The 19,673-nt window shown below is 40.8% G+C and overlaps 1 protein-coding gene across 2 annotated transcripts in view; it reads left to right on the plus strand.

The window, feature by feature from the left end:
- The window catches only part of LOC149445239 (phospholipid-transporting ATPase IA), a 146,985-nt gene that overhangs the window by 8,422 nt on the left and 118,890 nt on the right, over window positions 1–19,673 (plus strand). Inside the window, exons 4-6 of one of the 2 annotated variants that reach the window (XM_089653995.1) lie at window positions 315–359; window positions 3,615–3,690; window positions 18,581–18,686. In XM_089653995.1, coding sequence (XP_089510121.1) covers window positions 315–359; window positions 3,615–3,690; window positions 18,581–18,686 — 227 coding nt within the window. The remainder of the gene's footprint in view (window positions 1–314; window positions 360–3,614; window positions 3,691–18,580; window positions 18,687–19,673) is intronic. The other variant, XM_089653996.1, reaches the window with a different exon arrangement.

A 19,673-nucleotide genomic window follows, 5' to 3' on the forward strand; every position in this document is an offset into this window, starting at 1 on the left:
AAATTTGATCCATGTATGGGCAGGCTACTTGTACCCAAGTCGATCCATCAATCAACTTGTATAAAACCAGCACGTCAGATTTCTAGCATGTGCCCCCCGCTCGCCAGGATAACATAATAGCTCTGTAGGAGGGATTCCCCCATCAACACAGTCAATCGAGTGATTTTCTTTCCTGCAATCCATGGTTGCAGGAAAGAAAATCGCATCATCTATGGCCTGCCTTAGATAAGCCATATAGGTCTGCAGTTATCTTTGTTGTGCAGTCCCCTTTGTTGATTTAGAATTGTATACATTTCCTTTTTCCTTCCATGCAGTCACTGTGCAGACCCTGAAGATAATAGGTATTGTGAAGATAGCTGGTAAGATTAGCTTCCTCTGTGCATGCTTTCTGGATTGCATGCTGTTCACCGTGTGCGTGATGCATGCTCAGTTACGACTTCACAAAACATTCAAGCCAGATATAACATTGCTTTCCAGCAGATTCTACAAAAAGTTTTCTAGGCAGAGACATGCTACACAAGGCTTGTGTCCCTTTTCATTGCCATTCATATACTGTATGCTCACCAACAAGGGCAAAAGTATAGTCATTGCAGACTATTTGCTTGCCATAGGGCACAAGAGTACAGTTGGCCCAGAGTTGTCTGGCTGTGATTTTTTTCTTTTATTTAAGTTGTCATACCACTTGAGTTAGTGATTGAAGTAACATAGGTGGCCCCATAGTGCTTTTGCTGTAGGGCCCCATCACACAGTGTAGAACAAGGTATTATAAGTCAGTAATAGCCTTTTATGGCTTTTATGAACGTCATAGTTCAAATCCTCTTGAACATAGTTTATAAACAATTAGAATATACATAGGGAGGGGCTGCTCTGCAAGGCATTTCTTCCTTAGATTCCCATGCATCTGCCACTTGCGGTATTATTCTTCAAGTGGTCTTGGTAGGACTTGTCCCTCAGAGACCCAATGCACTAGCACAGGCTGACAATGCAGAATATCCGCCTTAGGCTTCTGGTCAACAAGAAATGCAATTATACATAATTTTGTTAAAAATGCAGTCCTTCTGGTTTGTCTACTTATACTGTAAAGGAATAATTATGTTTTTAAATATTTGTAAGTAAATATGAAATTGTTGATTAAATAAAGCACAGACCCACAAGCTTAATGGATGAGCAAAAGATACAGTGAGTTTTTTTTAACATCTGTTTCATGTGGATTCCCCAAACTGCAGTTATTACTCGAGGGCCATAATAATTTTCTTTTTTTTAATGTACTGTCTGCTTACTTTTCCGATGTTTCCTGTAGCAGTGGTAGGTGAAGTCAAAGATGAACCTAGGTTGTAATAGGTACTCTTGTAATAAGCCTAAAAGCTGGCTGGACAGGCTGATCTTAAAAAGCTATGTACACGGGTTGCAATTGTTTTCATTCAAGTTTATTTTTTTCTGGTTTAATTTTACCAATACCTTATGTGGTGTTCCTACATACAGACTGAAAAATATTCTGCAGGATCATCATTCTAAAGGATTAAAAAATGATTCCACACATGCGCACACGCATACACATTCTAGTAGTGCAAACCCACTGACTGCCATAGTGAAGACAATAAAACCTCACATAACTACAAAACTTTGTTTCAAGTTTAGTGTGTGAAAATGCCACTTATAGTCATTTTGCATTTTTACATGGAATTAGGTTTTGTACATTTTGACCTAAATCAGTAGATTTTACGGTCAGTGACTTGTGTAGGTACCTTTATACATCCATGGAGATTCAGTGCTTAAATTTGAGTAAATGCAGAAGTAAACATGACATTTTTTTTTTGTTTTGTTTTTTGTTTAGAAGACGTAAGTTTCAGTACTTGGCCAGATGATCGCATAGTATCTTATTGACATACTAATGTATTCCTGCTTCGCCAAGAAACTTTTTATCTTGTGTTGTGTTTTTAAGCATAATAGATCTTCTTAACTACTGGATATAATTGAAGGTTTTTTTCTTCTTCCTAATTTTGCCATTCTCAAAAGAACAATATCCTACAGGGATAAAGTTAATTTTATATAGGACGTGATAACAGTACAGGTATAGGACAACATAAAGTTGTATTACAAAGGATATTTCTCTGGATTCCAGCTGTTTCTCCTCTTCTCCATTCATCAGTAATTTGCTTCTCGTTCAGATCATGGAAACAGAAATCGATAAGTGTAGTAAGTAATTGAATCATTTAATTTTTCCACAGTTTATGGTCCAGCACTGTGCACTTCTGTCTTTGTGTCTGCCTTCACTGAGCAGACAAGCATCAATGGCAAAATCTCTCTAAACCTGTCCAACAAGAGGAGGAAGAGGATTGGGATCTAGTAATGATTGAGTTAGGACCTAAAATGCTGGAGTTTGGGGAATTGTATCATGTGCTAAGACAAGCAAAGGCAGAGCACACTATGCCATTCACCTAAATAAACTATGTGGAATGGCAGGTATAAATTGGTTCCAAAATGTGTATCGCTCTGTGCTCAGAAATGTAATTTCACCAAACTTTGTGTACTGGAATGCACTAAAGAGATGTATCCACCAAAGAAGGTACATTAAACCATTGGCTGTGAGATCCTTGTATTGATCTCTCTTGTAAGTAGTAACATAACAAAAACATTTTTTTAAATGAAACCAAAGAATGAAAACAGGGAACACTGGCATAGCGCACCGTATTCGGTGTCAGGCATGCATCCACAAGTTTTGTCAACTGGACTTCATCAGAAGCATGGGAAAATCAAGCTGAGTTTTTGAAGATTAACCTCTCAACCCCTGGGTTTTTGGCCCATGCCACTCTTCTCTTGCGTGCTCATGTCGCTGAGGAAGCGGCTATCACAAATATTGTATGACTTGCCTTCATTGGTAGTCATCTCTGCGATGAGTTCTTATGGATCACACATTTGAGCATAGAGTGATACGTCTTTGGAAAGACTTTCGTTATTTGTTCTTGAGGAAATAACTTCTGGATTTGGATGGTTTGTTTACCATTTCATATAGTTGATTTTTAGTTGTATGGCATAGTGTGCTCTGCCTACGTATATATGTTATGGTATTTTTTTTTTTTTTAAAAAGATATCACTTAAAATACCTTGGCAGTCAGGTTATACATTTTCCAATATACCTTTTTTGGGATTTGCCCAAATGGCTAATCATTAATGGCTTATTTTTAACTAGTCTGTGCTGTCTATTTTAGAACGTCCCTCCTGTATAATACATTCTATATAAGTAATATCTAACCTCTTCATTATTCATTGCAAATGAACAGATGCATAGCAGGGCTTGTGGGGTTGTGTCCTTATACTGATGCTGTAAGATAGACTCCTTAACTTAGAAACAGGCCATACCATTGTACGGTTGAAGGTCGTACTTCGGGTAATCACGTTTATTGGCAAACACAAAAAATATTTCACAAAAATAATTAATATCAAACAATATTTGAAAGGTGATCCTGCAAAGGTGTTACAATTGCACATGCCTTCACAATTTTATATAGTATATAGTAAATCCATTTTGGAGCGCTTTGCATAGTACTTTGTAAATATCTCAATCCACTTTGCGTGTTTCGTATAAAAAAAGGCACATTTCTTTTTTTTCCTAGGGAAGGAAACGAGCCAACTGATGATAATCAAGGTTTTAATGATCCAACTCTATTGGAAAATCTAGAAAATAATCATGTAAGTTTTTTTTATTATTCTCTGTAAGTAGACTGTTGGTATCTTCCCATAGCATGCATTTCGGTTCTTTGTGTCTTCTGGATGCCTGGTTCTTGAGGAAGGTAGATGAGGAAGAAATCAAATGACAATGCATAGTACATTTCTACAATACACTGGGGTTTATTTCCTAAAACTGGAGAGTGCAAAATCTGCTGCAGCTGTGCATATAAACCAATCAGCTTCTGGTTTGTTTTGTCAAAGCTTAAAGGATAAGTTCACTTTTTTGCCTGATGTACAAGCAAGCAGATATACTGACAGGAAGCCTCAATGAACTACCACGGCACTGTGGAGTTTATTGAAAGCTTCATGCCCATAGCCGCTGAGGCTGTTGGAACTTGTAGTGCATTCATTCACGTAACTCTGTGAATGAATGACGCAGCCATGTGGCCGGAGAGTCGCACAGCCATGCTGTTTTTAAATCTGACAAATAGTATGAAGTAACTTCTCCCCGTACTTCTGTTAGAGGGAAGGGGGAGCAGCGGGGGATGGCTGCAGCATTGGGAACATGTTACATCCATTTGTAGGTGAACTTATCCCTTAATTGAACAAGCTGAAGTTAGAAGCTGATTGGCTACCGTGAGCTAACAATGCTTTGTTCCCTAAATCCCCTCCTTGTTTACACTATCAGCTCTTCTCCCCTGTACTGAGAATCCATTTTTAGTTTCCTGCTTGTAATGAAGGAAAGGTATTCCCAATATGCTGTAGTCTTATGCTGTCTCACACACAGAAAAAGTATGAAAGTGTCAGAACTAGTTATAGGCAAGCCGCTCTGTTTTTCTATTGGAATGGTTGGAGACCTAACGACTAGGGCCTGCCCCCCCCCCCCCCCCTTCTTGCTGGTGTGAGAAAACAAATTGACTAAAACCCAGTTGGCATATGTTGTTTACTGGTGAGTAGAAAGCTGTAATCAATTACAAACTTCATTTTAAGCTACACTACCAAACTTGCTAATGTTATCTTTGTATCATCCCATTGGCCAAATGTTGTGGTCACCTCACTGTCAATTGCATTCTCATGATTAAAGATAAAATTTGAAAAAAAGTGTCAGTACTAATAAATTCCAACAGCCAATTAACTCAAATCTGCTTTTGGAAAAGTTGAATTTTCTTGTGATGGTTTAAAACCTAAGACATGAAATACGAACAAAGCATATCCTTTTAAAGTGTTTACTTTTCTCTCTTAAGAGAACTAAGTGTCATTTCTGTCTGCTGCCTTGTTCCTCTACTATCAGCATGAGTCATTTCTGACAAGTTTTCCTAATACCAAGAGAAAAATGGTGACAGGGGAGGGAACACCAGCAGATTTGACAACCTTAGCTCTGTTCCTGCGAGTAGGATGCAATGGGAGTGTGTTTTTTTCCTCTAATTGGCTCTCCAAGCTCGCCTCACTGAGTTCTGAAGAGTGTAATTTTAGCTCTCTGACATGCTTTATAAATGCTGGACTGTGAACACCTTTATCGAAGCGAATAATACAGATAAACAGGTACAACTTATGTAGGAGGATTTATTTAATCTCTCTGTATCACCTGAGGCCAGTCACTTCACTGGGTATATGTAAGGGTTTACAGTCACTGTAACCGCTTCCCGACTGCCCGCCCGCAATGTACTGCAGACAGGCGGTAGTTACATACCCGTACTTTGCTCTTCCAGGTTTAGAGCATGCATGCGCATCCCCCCCCCCACTGCTGTCATTTGTTGTAGGAGGTGTATGTCAGCAGGTCTCGGATAGTGATTTTGGCCGGGACTCTGCCGTTCTTCTACAGCGAATGGAGATGCAGAGCTGTGCCTGTATTTGTAAATACAGGCACAGTATCTAGCTGGTTCTTCTCTCCCTGGAACCATTTTGTTCCAGAGAGAGAAGAAAGATATCACACGTGAGTAAAAGCAGCACACTGCACCCACACACGTTGGAGACATTTTAACCCCTTGATTGCCACATTTAACCCTTTGATTTCCCCCTGCCAGTGCCATTAGTACAATGTCATTGTACAGCATTTTTCACTGATCGTTGTATTCGTGCCACTAGCAACATCAGATTGCGTCGGGGTCAGTTAGTGTCCCTCCCAGCTAGGGTTAGTTAGTGTTAGATTGCTTGTACACTATCACACTCAATCTATAGGTCGCTGATCACCATCATTGTTAGTATAGTGTTTGTACGGATCAATATATTGATCACAAACAAAACTATAACAGTGCCCCCTTAGTATTAGTGTCCCCAAAAATGCAGTGTTAGCATGATTATCCCCATTTCACTGCCTGCACTAGCGTTTAGCCCAAACGCTCCCCCCCACCTCACCCCTAACAAGAAGTACAGTGTCAGTATAATTTATGATCACAGTCACCTGTAATACATTGCACACAAAACCGCAGTGTTCGCAGAATCAGGCCTGATCTCTGTTAGCACTTGCCCGTAAATTTTTTTGTAGCAGTTCAAGCAGTCCCTGACAGCCAGGTGCTCTTTTTCCCGTGAGTCGCACTAGGTACCTGTAAATTTAGAGTCCAAAATGCCCAACGAATGGTACTCTAGTGAAGAGGCCTACAGGATTCTGTGCATGTCAGGTGAGAGCGAAGGGGAAGACTCCCTGACACAATCAGCCTCAGAATACGAACCTGTATGTGTACTGCAGCAGCAGCACCCTGACAGCTCGGATGATGGAGAAGAGGTCTCTGTTAAGACCAGGCGTACCCGACCCTATGAAGCTGAAGTGCTAGGATCGCATGACTTGTCTCATATGCAACAGAGTGCCATTACTAGTGCCGCACTACCTTTTAGTGAACTGGCGAGCACTAGCGGCCTAGTAGATCCTGGTCTTTTTTATACCAGCACTGCAGTATCACTTGGTGATGTGGTGAGTCCCATAAGTGCAGTACAAGCTGGTGCGGTGGCAAGCACAAGTAGTGTCCCGCAGCCACCAAGAATTTGCACACAGGCCTATAGAGCCCCTAGTGTCCTTCCTGACGTGCTTGCAAATCCTGATTGGCAGCCCACAAATTCTGCAGCGTCCGTACCCCCCCCCCCCCTTCCCCATTCACTGCCCAACCCGGAATTCAGGTGGAAACAGCAAATTTAACTCCCCTTGATTTTATGGAGCTGTTTTTCACAGATTTGTACAATTTGATTGTGGGCCAAAGCAATTTATATGCTCAACAATATATTGCTGCAAACCCAAATTCAAACATTGCCAGACCACTTGCGTGGAAACCCATTACGGATTCCGAATTTAAAACTTTTTTGGGCCTAACCCTCAACATGGGCAATACAAAAAAGAATGCGTTCTGGTCGTATTGGTCCACAGACTCGATTCATCATATGCCCATGTTCTCTGCTGCCATAACCAGGCATAGATATGAGACGAGAATGCGCTTCATGCATTTCAGTGATAACACACTCTGTCATACTCAGGGTGACAATGAACATGACAGGTTATACAAAATTCAGCCCCTCATAAACCACCTCACTGAGAAATTTGCAGAAGTGTATACGCCCCAGCAAAACGTCTGCGTGTCCCTCATTCACTTTACTGGCCGCCTTGCATTCAAATAGTACATCCCCAGCAAGCGTGCCAGATATGGAGTTAAATTGTATAAACTCTGTGAGAGTGCCACAGGCTATACGTACAAATTTAGGTTTTGAGGGAAGAGACAGCAAAATAGAGCCCCCCTATTGCCCAGACTACATGGGGAGCCGTGGCAAGATAGTTTGGGACTTGGTGTCGTGTTTGTTCCGTAAGGGGTACCACTTATACGTGGACAATTTGTATACAAGCGTGCCATTATTTAGACATTTGTACAATCTTGGAATTGGCTCATGTGGCACCATGCGACCTAATCACCGTGGCTTCCCCTAATGACTTGTAAATACCCGCCTGCTTGAGGAATGGTGAATTGCTCACAGTGAAGTGAAGGGCAAATGGGATGTTTTCATCCTGTCTTCCATTCACACAGTGCGACTGTCCAAATTAACACGGTATCTGGCATTGTTGAGAAACCCCTCTGTGTCCACTACTCTAAACGTAACATGGGAGAGGTGGACTTCAAAGACCAAATGGTGAATCCGTACCTAGTTTCCCGGAAAGCTCAACACTGGTACAAAAAGGTGTCTATTTGTTTCAATTGGCTATATATATAACGCTTTTGTAATTCACAAAGCAACTGGACGAAGTGAATCCTTCCTAAAATTCCAGGAAGAGATCATCACAGCCCTTTTGTATCCAGAAGGTGCTGTGGCCCAATCCTCAAATTCACACACTTTTTCTGGCAGAGATTGTTTTTTGTTTTTTTTTTCTTTTTTCATTCAGCCCACAAGATGCATAAAAAAAAAAAGTACATAGCATATACACCCAACAAGGACCAGCGACGTACTGGTATATCACTGGACTTTGAGTGGTTATACCACGATGCATCCTGGTATCGTTGTTTATAGCTGGCGATCAGCTTTCATGTAAAAGCAATCCTAGTGGCTAATTATCTGCAGGATTGCTTTTACAAGCAGCAGGAGACAATGCCCCCCTCCCCCGCTGCCTTCCATGGCCTTCTCGGGCAGTCCCGCGCCATCGGGGGAACCTGAGAATGCAGCCGGTGGTTTTGCCAGCTGACCATAGAGCTGAAGACCGGAATGGTGCCAATCGTCTCTATAGTCTAAGAAATCGGAAGCTACGAGTATTTCATCACTTCAATTTCACAGGATATAAACAGAGCCATTTGTAAATTGGGAAAGAATCTGATCTCATCGATCTTGGTGAGATTAGATAATGTAAAGGCAGAGGAGATATCTAGAGTCTGAAAGACTCCAGATTTCTCAAAAAAGAATATATGACAATGCCCATTGAAGTTATAGGGGATATTTGCATTCCCTGTGATAGCATTAAAAGTGATCACAAAAGAAAAAATTAAAGAGACAAAGTAAAAATAATTAAAAAAATCAAATTAACTTAAAAAAAAAAGAGAAAAAAAAGCACCCTTACCCCCCCCCCGCGCACACCTGTGTGCGTCAGATCAAGGGCAGTAATTCTAGCACTAGACCTCCTCTGTAAATCTAAAATGGTATCTTGTAAAGGCTTTTAAATCGTTTCCTATGGATATTAAAAATGTATGCAGTTTGTCACCATTGCACGGGGCATGCGCAATTTTAAATCATGTCATGTTTGGTATCTATTCGGCATACCATCATCTTTTATATTTTACCAAAAAATTGGCCAATATATTGTGTCTTGTGCATTAAAAGTAAAAAAAAAAAGTGTATTTTTTTTTAAATTTGTGTTTGAAAAATCGCTGCGCGAGTACTATGTGACATAAAAAATTGCATCACCCACCATTTTTGGGTGATACAATAGGTAATGACGTTACTCACCTTCAGGCTTTCAAAGTGGCCATTGGATTTCAGGCTCCTGTTTGTGGGTAGGCTCCCAAAAAGTCTCACACATACTCGGTAGAAGTAGCAGAATGTATTTTGGGGTGTAATTCCACATATACCCATGGCTTGTGTGAGCAATATATCATTTAATTGACAACTCTGTGTAAAAAAAAAAAAATGTTTTTGTCATTTTCCAAAGACTTGCGGAAAAAAAATAAATCTTCCTTGGACTCAATATGCCTCTCAGCATATAACTTAGGGTGTCTACTTTCCTTAAAGTGGTCATTTGGGGGTGTTTGTACTGTCCTGGTATTTTAGCACCTCAAGAAATGTGATAGGCAGTCAGAAAGTAAAAGCTGTGTAAATTCCATTCTCTATACCATAGTTTGTAGATGCTATAACCTTCACACAAAGCTATCAATAAACACCTATTGGGATTATTTTTGTTTACAAAAAACATGTAGCAGAATATGTGTTGGCCTAAATTTATGAGGAAATTTGAGGGTTTTTTTTATATATTTATGACAGAAATGAGAAAATATTGTGGTTTTTTTTTTTTTTCAGTTTATAGCGTGAAAAATAAAAAGCGCACAGGTGATCAAATACCACCGAAAGAAAGCTCTATTTGTGTGAAAAGAGGACATAAATTTACTTTGGGTACAGCATTGCATGACCGCACAATTACCAGTTGAAATAATGCAGCGCTGTATTGTAAAAAGAGGCCTGGTCAGGAAGGGGGGTAAAGCAAAAAAAAAACAAACACACAAGTTAAACACATATTTTGGAAGCAAACCCACTTAAAACACGATAGGCTACGTGTGAAATATATGGTTAGGAATGACACAGAAACTTTTTCTTTTTTTTTTTAAGCAGAATAGGTAATTATGTACTTGGGGGTGTTGGTGGAAAATATTCCTAATGGTGTACTAATCCTTTAAAGTAAATGAAAGCCGAATTTAAGTTTAAATCTTTTACACACATATCAGGTGCATAAAAACACTGCTCAAAAAAAAATTAATGGAACACTTTAAAAACACATCAGATCTCAATGGGGAAAAATATCATGCTGGATATCTATACTGATATGGACTGGGTAATGTGTTAGGAATGTAAGGATGCCCCATTGTTTGATGGAAATTAAAATTATCAACCTACAGAGGAATTAATTCAAAGACACCCCGAAAATCAAAGTGAAAAAATTATGGAGCAGGCAAGTCCATTTTGCTGAAATTTCATTTCAGCAGCTCAGTAGTTTATATGGTCCCCATGTGTTTGTATGCATGCCTTACAACATGCTCCTAATGAGACAACGGATGGTGTCCTGGGGTACTTCCTCCCAGATCTGGATCAGGGCATCACTGAGCTCCTGGACAGTCTGAGAGGCAACCTGGAGGCGTTGGATGGACCTAAACATGATATCCCAGAGGTGTTCTGTTGGATTTAGGTCAGGCCAGCATGTGGGGACCATTCAGTAGTATCAATTCCTTCATCCTCCAGGAACTGCTTACATACGCTTGCCATTGTCGTGCACCAGGAGCAACCTAGAACCAACTGCACCAACGTAGGGTCTGAAAATTGGTTCAATGATTTCATCCCAATACCGAATGGCAGTCAGGGTGCCATTGTCTTTCCTGTAGAGATCTGTGCATCCCTCCATGGATATACCTCCCCAGACCATCACTGACCCACCACCAAAAAAGTCATGCTGAATGATGTTACAGGCAGCATACCATTCTCCGTGGCTTCTGCAGACCCTTTCACATCTCTCACGTGCTCAGGGTGAACCTGCTCTCATCTGTGAAAAGTACAGGGTGCCAGTGGCGGACCTGCCAATTCTGGTATTTAATGGCAAATGCCAGTTGAGCTCTCTGGTGCCAGGCAGTAAGCAGAGGGCCCACTAAAGGATGTTGGGCCCTCAGGCCACCCTCATGAAGTCTGTTTCTGATTGTTTGGTGAGAGTCATTCACACCAGTGGCCTTCTGGAGGTCATTTTGTAGGGCTCTGGCAGTGCTCATCCTGTTCCTCCTTGCATAAAGGAGCAGATACCATTCCTATTGATGGGTTAAGGACCTTCTACAGCCCTGTCCAGCTCTCCTAGAGTTACTGCCTGTCTCCTGGAATCTCCTCCATGCTCTTGAGACTGTGCTGGGAGACAAAGCAAACCTTCTGGCAATGGCAAATATTAATGTGCCATCCTGGTTGGACTGCCTGTGCAATTTCTGTAGGGTCCCAGGTATCACCTCATGCTACCAATAGTGACACTGACCCTAGCCAAATTCAAAACTAGTGAAAAACAGAAAAGATGAGTAGGGGAAAAAATGTCAGTGGCCTCCACCTGTACAACTATTCCTGTTTTGGGGGTCCTCTCATTGTTACCCATCTAGTGCACCTGTTAATTTCATTAACACCAAAGCAGCTGAAACTGATTAACAACTCCCTCTGCTACTTAACTGGCCAGATCAATATCCCAGGAGTTTAATTGACTTGATGCTATACTGATTAAAAAGTGTTCCTTAATTTTTTTGAGCTGTGTACAAAAGAAGTGCAAAGTATTAATGTTTTTAAGAAAAAGCCACACGCTTAATAAAAAAAGCCTGTCCCCTACCATAATGCTACACAGAAGGATCCTTGCTCTCATTGCTGAAGCAACGGTCTCTCTGCAGAGAGACACCCCAGCTAAATCAGGGCTAGGGTTCTCCAATTTGCAAGGCTCATACCTACTGATTGGAGAGCTTAAGCTCTGACTCAGTGGAGTGATGGGGATTTGGCGGTATTGTCAGTCCACTGCTTTTATACAGAGCCCAAGGGTTCTTTTCTATAGCATGTTGATAAGGGGACCAGCTTTTTTTACTCAAGCTGTAGCAAGCTGGTTGTTTCAGTTAGTTTAAATAATAAAATAAAAATGTATCTAGTCCCATTCTCTACTGGGCTTTTCACTTGATAGTCGGTTATTGCCTTCATTATGTTTGAGTCTGCGGTATACAGGTATGAACTAAGACCACAATAAAACCTGTGTTCTAGAGTAAATTAAATTGGACACATGGGGATGTGGCATGTGTTGTCAAGAGAGCACTGTAATTAATTGTAATAAGGCAGGCCGCGGGGCCAGCACTGGTACATCTGGGAATGCTCACAAATAGCTAAGGAATACAGCGTATAATTAGAAGAATTGTTTCATCAATACATTAACAGGTGAAGATATTGTTAAAGCTGTAACTGCAGAGACAATTTAAAGTTGTATACTGTATGTATTGTCAAAATAAAAAAACAGCAGTACTTTTGTAGCTTACCAGAAAATATAAACCTCATAATGTGAAAAATCAATCAATGGAAGAACCTGCATTTTATATACACACTTTAAATCTCTATATTTTAGGAGGTTGGGATTGTTCATTTACAACCTCTGCACACAGTATGTAGTGATATTGATTGAAGTAAAGATCCAGTTTTTAATTAAGGAGGAGTTCTGCCCAAAGCAGCTGCAACAGTATCACCAGAATAACACACGAGTGCTGGGATAAGTATCTGAAAATAAATCTATACTTAAGAGTGGTTTTGTTCCCTTGGGCTGGAACCATCAGCCAATACTCAAAGCAGTAAACACTGAGGCCCCTTTGACCTCAGCATTGTGTTAATACATCACATTTACATGCATTAAGGTGTGCTGAGTTAATATGTTCAATTTGAATGGGTTGGCAGTATACAGTGGCATCCTGAGGCAAGTGCGGGGGGTGCGCACTGTGCCGGGTGACACCTACCGCACGGGGTGACACCGGACCTGCTCCACGAAAAGGTAAGTTGTAAAGCAAGACGACGATCCTCACAGCATGGATCAGATCTTTGGATTTGGGAGCATAATGGATCGGACTCCGATCCATTATGCTCAATCCAGAGATCCGAACCAACCTGCGGGGATCATCGGCATGCAACCTATACGGTGTGACACCGGACCCACTCCACGAAAAGGTAAGTTGTAAAGAGAGCCGATGATCCCCGCAGGATGGATCAGATCTGCGGTTTGGGGAGCATAATGGATCGGACTGCGATCCATTATGCTCAATCCGCAGATCCGATCCATTCTGCGGGGATCGTCAGAGGGGGTGACACCAAGTGATATCGCACCGGGTGACACCAACCCTAGGGACACCCCTGGCAGTATACCTTCAGCCAGTGCTTTAGAAGAGGGCAACATACAAACATTTTATAAAACAATATTAAAACATGATATAAAATGTATAATAATAGACTTTCTTTTATTAAGTGTATCTTGGGAAGTAATATTTTGCCAGCCTTCATCAGTAAAAGCTTTTACTCTGCACTGGTATATTGTATGTTTTTAAAAATGGATTTTGACATCTCAAGCAAACCACACATTGGGGTTGATTTACTAATAGCAAATAGATGCAAATGATTGGATGATGGAAATAAGCAGAGCTTTTACCACACTACTAAGCTCTGGGGAAAATGCATGCAACTGCACACCTTGCACACCTGACCTCAGAATGACATTATGTCCTGCATTTTAAAAAAATGTCTGACTGTCATTGAGAATGTAAGCCAACTCTGTGTATAAGGGCTCCCCTGAATCTGAAGTTCCCCAGGCCCCCCAAGATCTAAATCTGGCCTTGCTTTCAGCAAGCTCTCAGTTTTGGATGGGAGAAAATTGATGAATGCAGTAGTCCCTGGACTGGTTCACGATATTGCCCCCTCCTCTCTGTCCAAGTTCAGGGGATTCTATGATGCTATTAAAGACATACTCTATTTATTCAGGCTGTAGTTAGGATTACATTTATATACATGAATATCATCCTGCCAATATGGTATTCTCATAAATGCATGTGATAATACTTGCAGTGATGTCATTCCACATATCGCTTTCTTTATATCTCGTGTCTAAGAGGTAATGGAGCTATAAAAAAAAAAACAATCTTACCAAAACAGAAGACTCCATTTTGGCTGGTGGTTGTTTCTTCAGTTATTCATAGCTTGCTCTTTGGCACCCCAGGCTAGTCTATCAACAGCTGCTCTCTTGCAAATATATTTCCCTTTCAGTTATGCTGTCTCTATGCTAGCTCTATTCAGCTGAACTAATGTGTATATAAAACACCACCGTTCAATAACAAGTGTAGATTTTGAGTCTTCAGGAAAAAGGGCTGATGTGAATGGTTCCATGTACTCTGCAAAGAACTGCATGATACACCTGTGTTCTATAAATTTGGGGAATAAATTATAATGGGAACAAAACAGTTTCCTGAAACTGCATATTACAGCATCTCCTTTTCTATAAGGCGCAAGTAAATGTTTCGCCATCTAGTGATGAAAGATGGAACTGAACTAAATTGCTGAAAAGTGTAATTCCACTATTGCAGAACTTCCACTCTGTGTCCTCGTTTACACAGCATGTCTAAAAATAATTTTAAAAAAGTAAAAAAACGTATTGCCTTTTTAGTTGTTTCTTGGGAGCCAGTAAGAAGGTAAACAGAAATCTTTAAATCATTTTTTTAAGTCATGCTATGTGAATGGGGAACATGTATCAAACTGATAGCAGATATTATCCCAGTTTGGTTGCAAAAGGGGCAAAACCCTTTAAGGGAGCCTTGGATAGCAGTAAAAAAAATCTGGGAGGGATTGTAATCCTTCCTCATTCTATCCATAACTAGAAAAACTTTTTTGGCTTGACATGACTTTAAACCTCCCAAATAATCCTTAATAACTATCAACCAATGAAACTTCAAATACAACCACGACTCTGGAAAAAAAAATGTAACTGAAAAGCAGCACCCACTCAGAGTGTTATAATATCCAATAATCTTAGATTGTAAGCTCCAAGGAGCAGGGCCCTCCTATCCCTCTTGTATTGAACTGTATTGTTGCTGTATTTTCTCCCGTTATATTGTAAAGCGCTGGGCAAACTGTTGGCGATATATAAATCCAGTATAATAATAATAAACGTAAAAGTTAATGATGCACCAATCCAAAGTGAGAACAGTAAAAATATTTAGAAAAGTGAATAAACCTATAATATGAGAGTAAGTACATGGGTTTTGCTGTGCGCTTGTATACAGGATTACATTGTGAGTGTTTGTACCCATATTTTAATCAAGTTATAACAGATTTACACTATTGGATGCATTGCCTGTTTTCTGCTCCCCTTTTTCATATGTGATCTGTGGAAGTAATCCAGGCAAGACACGGTGGATTCCTATATACCATTGGGTCTATGGCATTTATGATCATCATGCACATAATGATCACTCTGACGTAAGGGGTCGAATCTCTTTGGTAAGCCTTCATATTGAGCACAGTGGTGGAATATGAGTTGGGAGAGGAACACACATGAAGAGTGTGATGTTCTGATATCACATTGGACTTTATAAAGATTCTGAGTGGGTTACATAGATTTATACATGTTAATTCTTTCTTCTGAATATTTGTACTGCTACCACTTTTGATTAGTGCAGCACCAACTTTTAAATACCCATTAACCATTTGTGCTGTTTGTTTTTTTTTTTTTTATTCTTTAAAGAAGTTGAATTGTCTAGATCAGCCTTTCTAAACCAGGGTGCCTTGAGGTTTCTTCAGGGGTGCCTTGGCAAAATTTCTACAAATTACCCAAAAATTGTATACAAGCCAGCCGGTGGAACAAGCCTGCCTTTTGGTTACACAAAGTCACAGGTTTTCATTGTGCACCATTACAACCTTCTAGCCGCCAAACTACTGACAACCAATGATATCAGTTAAGGAGGATGTCAGCTACCTGCACAGCATCCTAGTTTGACCCTCCCCTGCCCCTCTCCCTCAGTGCTGGGGTCACATTAGCCCAGTGATGGAGAAAGACTGAGGGAGAAAAGAAACACTGGAATACTAGTCAGTACCAGTGTGCGAAAGTGTATTTGCTTTGGAAGAATGAATCCCCTCTAATGTTAGGTGTGTGGATATTGCTGCATTATATGAAACCATTAGAATAGTTTTTCACATTTTAGAATGGGGTGCCTCAAGACTGTCCATAATTTTAAAGTGTGCCTTGGGAATGTCTTTAATTTTAAAGGGTGCCTTGACTGAAAAAAGGTTGAGAAGCGCTGATCTAGAACAGCCTTTCTCAACCAGGGTGCCTTGAGGTTTCTTCAGGGGTGCCTTGGCAAAATGTTTAACAATTGCCCAAAACTTGTATACAAGCCAGCGGGTGGAACAAACCTGCCTTTTAGTTACACAAAGCCATAGGTTTTCATTATGCACCATTACAACTTTCTAACCGCTGGCATCCTGACAATCAATGATATCAGTTGATAAGGAGGATGTCCACTGCCTGCACAGCATTCTTTTTTGACCCTCCCCTGGCCCTCTCCATCAGTGCTGGGGTCACATTAGCTCAGTGATAGAGAAAAACTGAGGGAGAAGAGAAACGCTGGAATACTAGTCAGTACCAGTGTGCAAAAGTGTATTTGCTTTGGAAGAATAAATCACCTCTAATGTTGGGTGTCCTACATGTGTGGATGTTGCTGCGTTATATAAAACTATTAGAATAGTGTTTCCCATTTTAGAATGGGGTGCCATTTTAAAATTATGGGCAGTCTATAGGCACCCCATTTTAGAATGGGGTGCCTCAAGACTGTCCATAATTTTAAATGGTACATCAGGACTGTCCATAATGTTAAAGGTTGCCTTGACTGAAAAAAGGTTGAGAAACATTGGTCTAGAATATACCTGTTGATATACCAGTGACTTGCTCTTCTGGTTTATGGTGACAGCGATGTGCAGGCTTATCTAGCCTCTCGAAGGTTGCCACCACAGCGCATGTGCTGAGAGTCTGGGGGGGGGAAGCCCTGCCTACTATGCCACTGCTTAGGTCACGTGCAGTTCCGGGGAGCCACACTGTTCTATTACTACACAATATACTCTGAACACTGTGAGGTGGAGGTTGTGGGTAAGCTACATCAATATCACTGTGAGATGTGACTTGGGCTACAGCTTACTCCCACCAGCCTATGCATAACGGAGGAAAAGCTAAATCTTCACATGACCTGCTAAAAAGGAAAAGGTATTTGAATAAAGGTATTCAAGACATTTTTTTATATTATGTTGCTATACTGATTTCTGCTGATGTACCCTGCAGAGAGTTTTGGTGATATCTTCAATGTTTACAGCATAATATGGAATCTTTATTTTTACATTTCATCTGTGATGCTTGCATGAATGCTGGGATTTCTAACTGTTAAAGTGATCATAAAGGTTTTTGTTTTTCCTCTTAAAATAATAGATGATGTACTTAACCTGCTATGTGCAATGGTTTTGCACAGAGTGGCCCTGAACTTCTTCAGGGGTCCCCCACCAGCTTTGTAAACATAAAGTAATATATAATATTTACATGATAAAGAAATTAAATTAATAAAAATTTCTGAGTGTATGTACTGCAGTATACTGCGTTGCATGGTACTTTCTTCTTTTTCATAATTTTTCACTTTGTTGTATTTTTATGGCTTAGCCAACTTTTTGCTATGGATGACCTGTACACAAAAAAAGCCCCAGAATAATGCCTGTTATTGCCCTAACCTCTCATTGTTTTTGCACAGCCTGCTTAAAGTGGCTCTAAAGGCAAAAGGTTTTTTATTTTTGTTTTTAAAACTTTAATGCATTTTCTACATTAAGATAAAAAAACCTTCCACTGCCTGCTACACACGCACACGTGCGTGGTAAGTATAACATGTTTGTAATTGAAACAAATTTACCTTTGCAACCACTTTCAAAAGACACGGTTACCTTGCCCATGCAGGACAAAGTGATCGTACTTGTGCCAAGGCCCTGACCCCATTACAAACCTCTGCACTCCCTTGCTGCCCCTTCTTGTCATCACATTGGTTATGTAACAGGGATCAAGCCTAGGGAACGGCTGCTAGGCCTAAGTACTTTCACAAGGGAGAGTGCTGGGTAGTATTGCTGGCTGTAGTGAGGGAAGGAGCAGTAGGGGAGTGTTGGCAAGTGAAGGTACGTTTGTTGAGGTTGTCACTTCTTCAGTATGTACACACCCTGGAAAATTGTAGGGAAAGAATTATGAAAGGAATTTGGGAGATAATCCTAAATATAATGTACCCTTCCCACCTACCATCTTTACTAAAACAAGGAATCCTGTGGGTTATATGTTTAAAAATACCCTCTCCTTTAGGAGCTATTAGCTCTCAGTTTCAGCGCTCAGTCCTGCTCAAGTCCCCAGAGACTATTCAAAAGTAGTCATCATGATTTGATTGCTGTCAGAAATTACATAGTGATGATAGTGATGTACATAGAATAATAAAAGCCTTCAGCCTGTGGATTGACACTACCATCTTCAGGCTGCAGTGTGGATATGATGGGTTAAATACAGGTGAATGTCTTAGAGCATGTAAAACAGCTGTGATTTTGTTTTTTTTGCAGTGTAGGTGGAGTTCTGCTTTAACTGAGAATTCATAAATTTGAATAGGTTCCTAAGCTGGTTTCAGTTTTTCTTGTTCCATCTGCTTTTCAGCCCACTGCCCCAGTGATCTGCGAGTTCCTTACAATGATGGCAATTTGTCATACTGCGGTTCCAGAGCATGACGGAGACAATATCATTTATCAGGCTTCCTCTCCAGGTAAGGCATTGAAAAGAACAGGATCTGCTGCCAATGCATACCAGTAAAACCACTTTTTTTAAAGGTCTGATTTATCAAAATGAAGGGCTTGTTTTCTACATGTCTCCACGTATATCATCTGGCCATTCTTACCAAGATTGTGCAGCTCAGTGCTATATACAAAGTGTATATCTAAGTGCCAGCCAGTTGTGGTAGCAGAATTGAGATTCGAAAATGAAAACATAAACTAGAAGTGTGTCAAGGGGGAAGAACATAACATTATGACCGCTGATGAAGTGAATAACATTAATTATCTTGTGACAATGGCACCTGCAAGTGGGTGGGATATACTTGGCAGCAAGTGAACATGTATTCCCTGAAGCTGATATGTTGAAAGTAGAAAAAGTTTATGCAGAACATATGCAGTGTCAGACCCTTGCTACCTTCACCAACTTGTGACAAATGGGTTCCTGCTGCCTTGCAGTGACCTGGCCACAGACAGTATTAACCCTTCCTGCTCAGTCACCAGTTTTGTGGATACTCTTTTGGGCAATCCCTCTCTCTAAAGGCACTCTATGGCAGATCATAAGCGCAAGAGCAGCCGTCCTGGGGGCCATGTTGGTTTACATTCTGCTAACAGTGCTAGGTGGGGGCTCTTGCAGTGTCCTCCTTAGGGGGGCTGACACTGACAGTTCAGACCACTGCCCCCTGCCTGAGTCACAATACTCCTCAGATTCTTTCTTAACCCCTTCTGGGATTACTCATTCCTCAGGTTTAGCTAAGGAGGAATTCCGTGCTACCAATTCAGGGTGTATGGGGAAAATTGTAGCCATAGTAGCTGACTCAGAATGCAGGGACTGCATGTTCATTTCCACGTCCTCTTCTTCAGAGTCTGAATTTCCTGGGGCTGCAGCTGATTCTGCACAGGCAGTTGAGGATAGGAGGCATGTACCCTATGCTTATTTGAGCAGTGGGTACAGGAGTAGTCTCAATTTAAAAGTTTTCAGC

Source organism: Staurois parvus, unplaced genomic scaffold (assembly GCF_062004578.1).
Source record: "Staurois parvus isolate SC_StPar_1 unplaced genomic scaffold, SC_StPar_1.0 ptg000734l, whole genome shotgun sequence".
Classification (NCBI taxonomy): Eukaryota; Metazoa; Chordata; class Amphibia; order Anura; family Ranidae; genus Staurois; species Staurois parvus.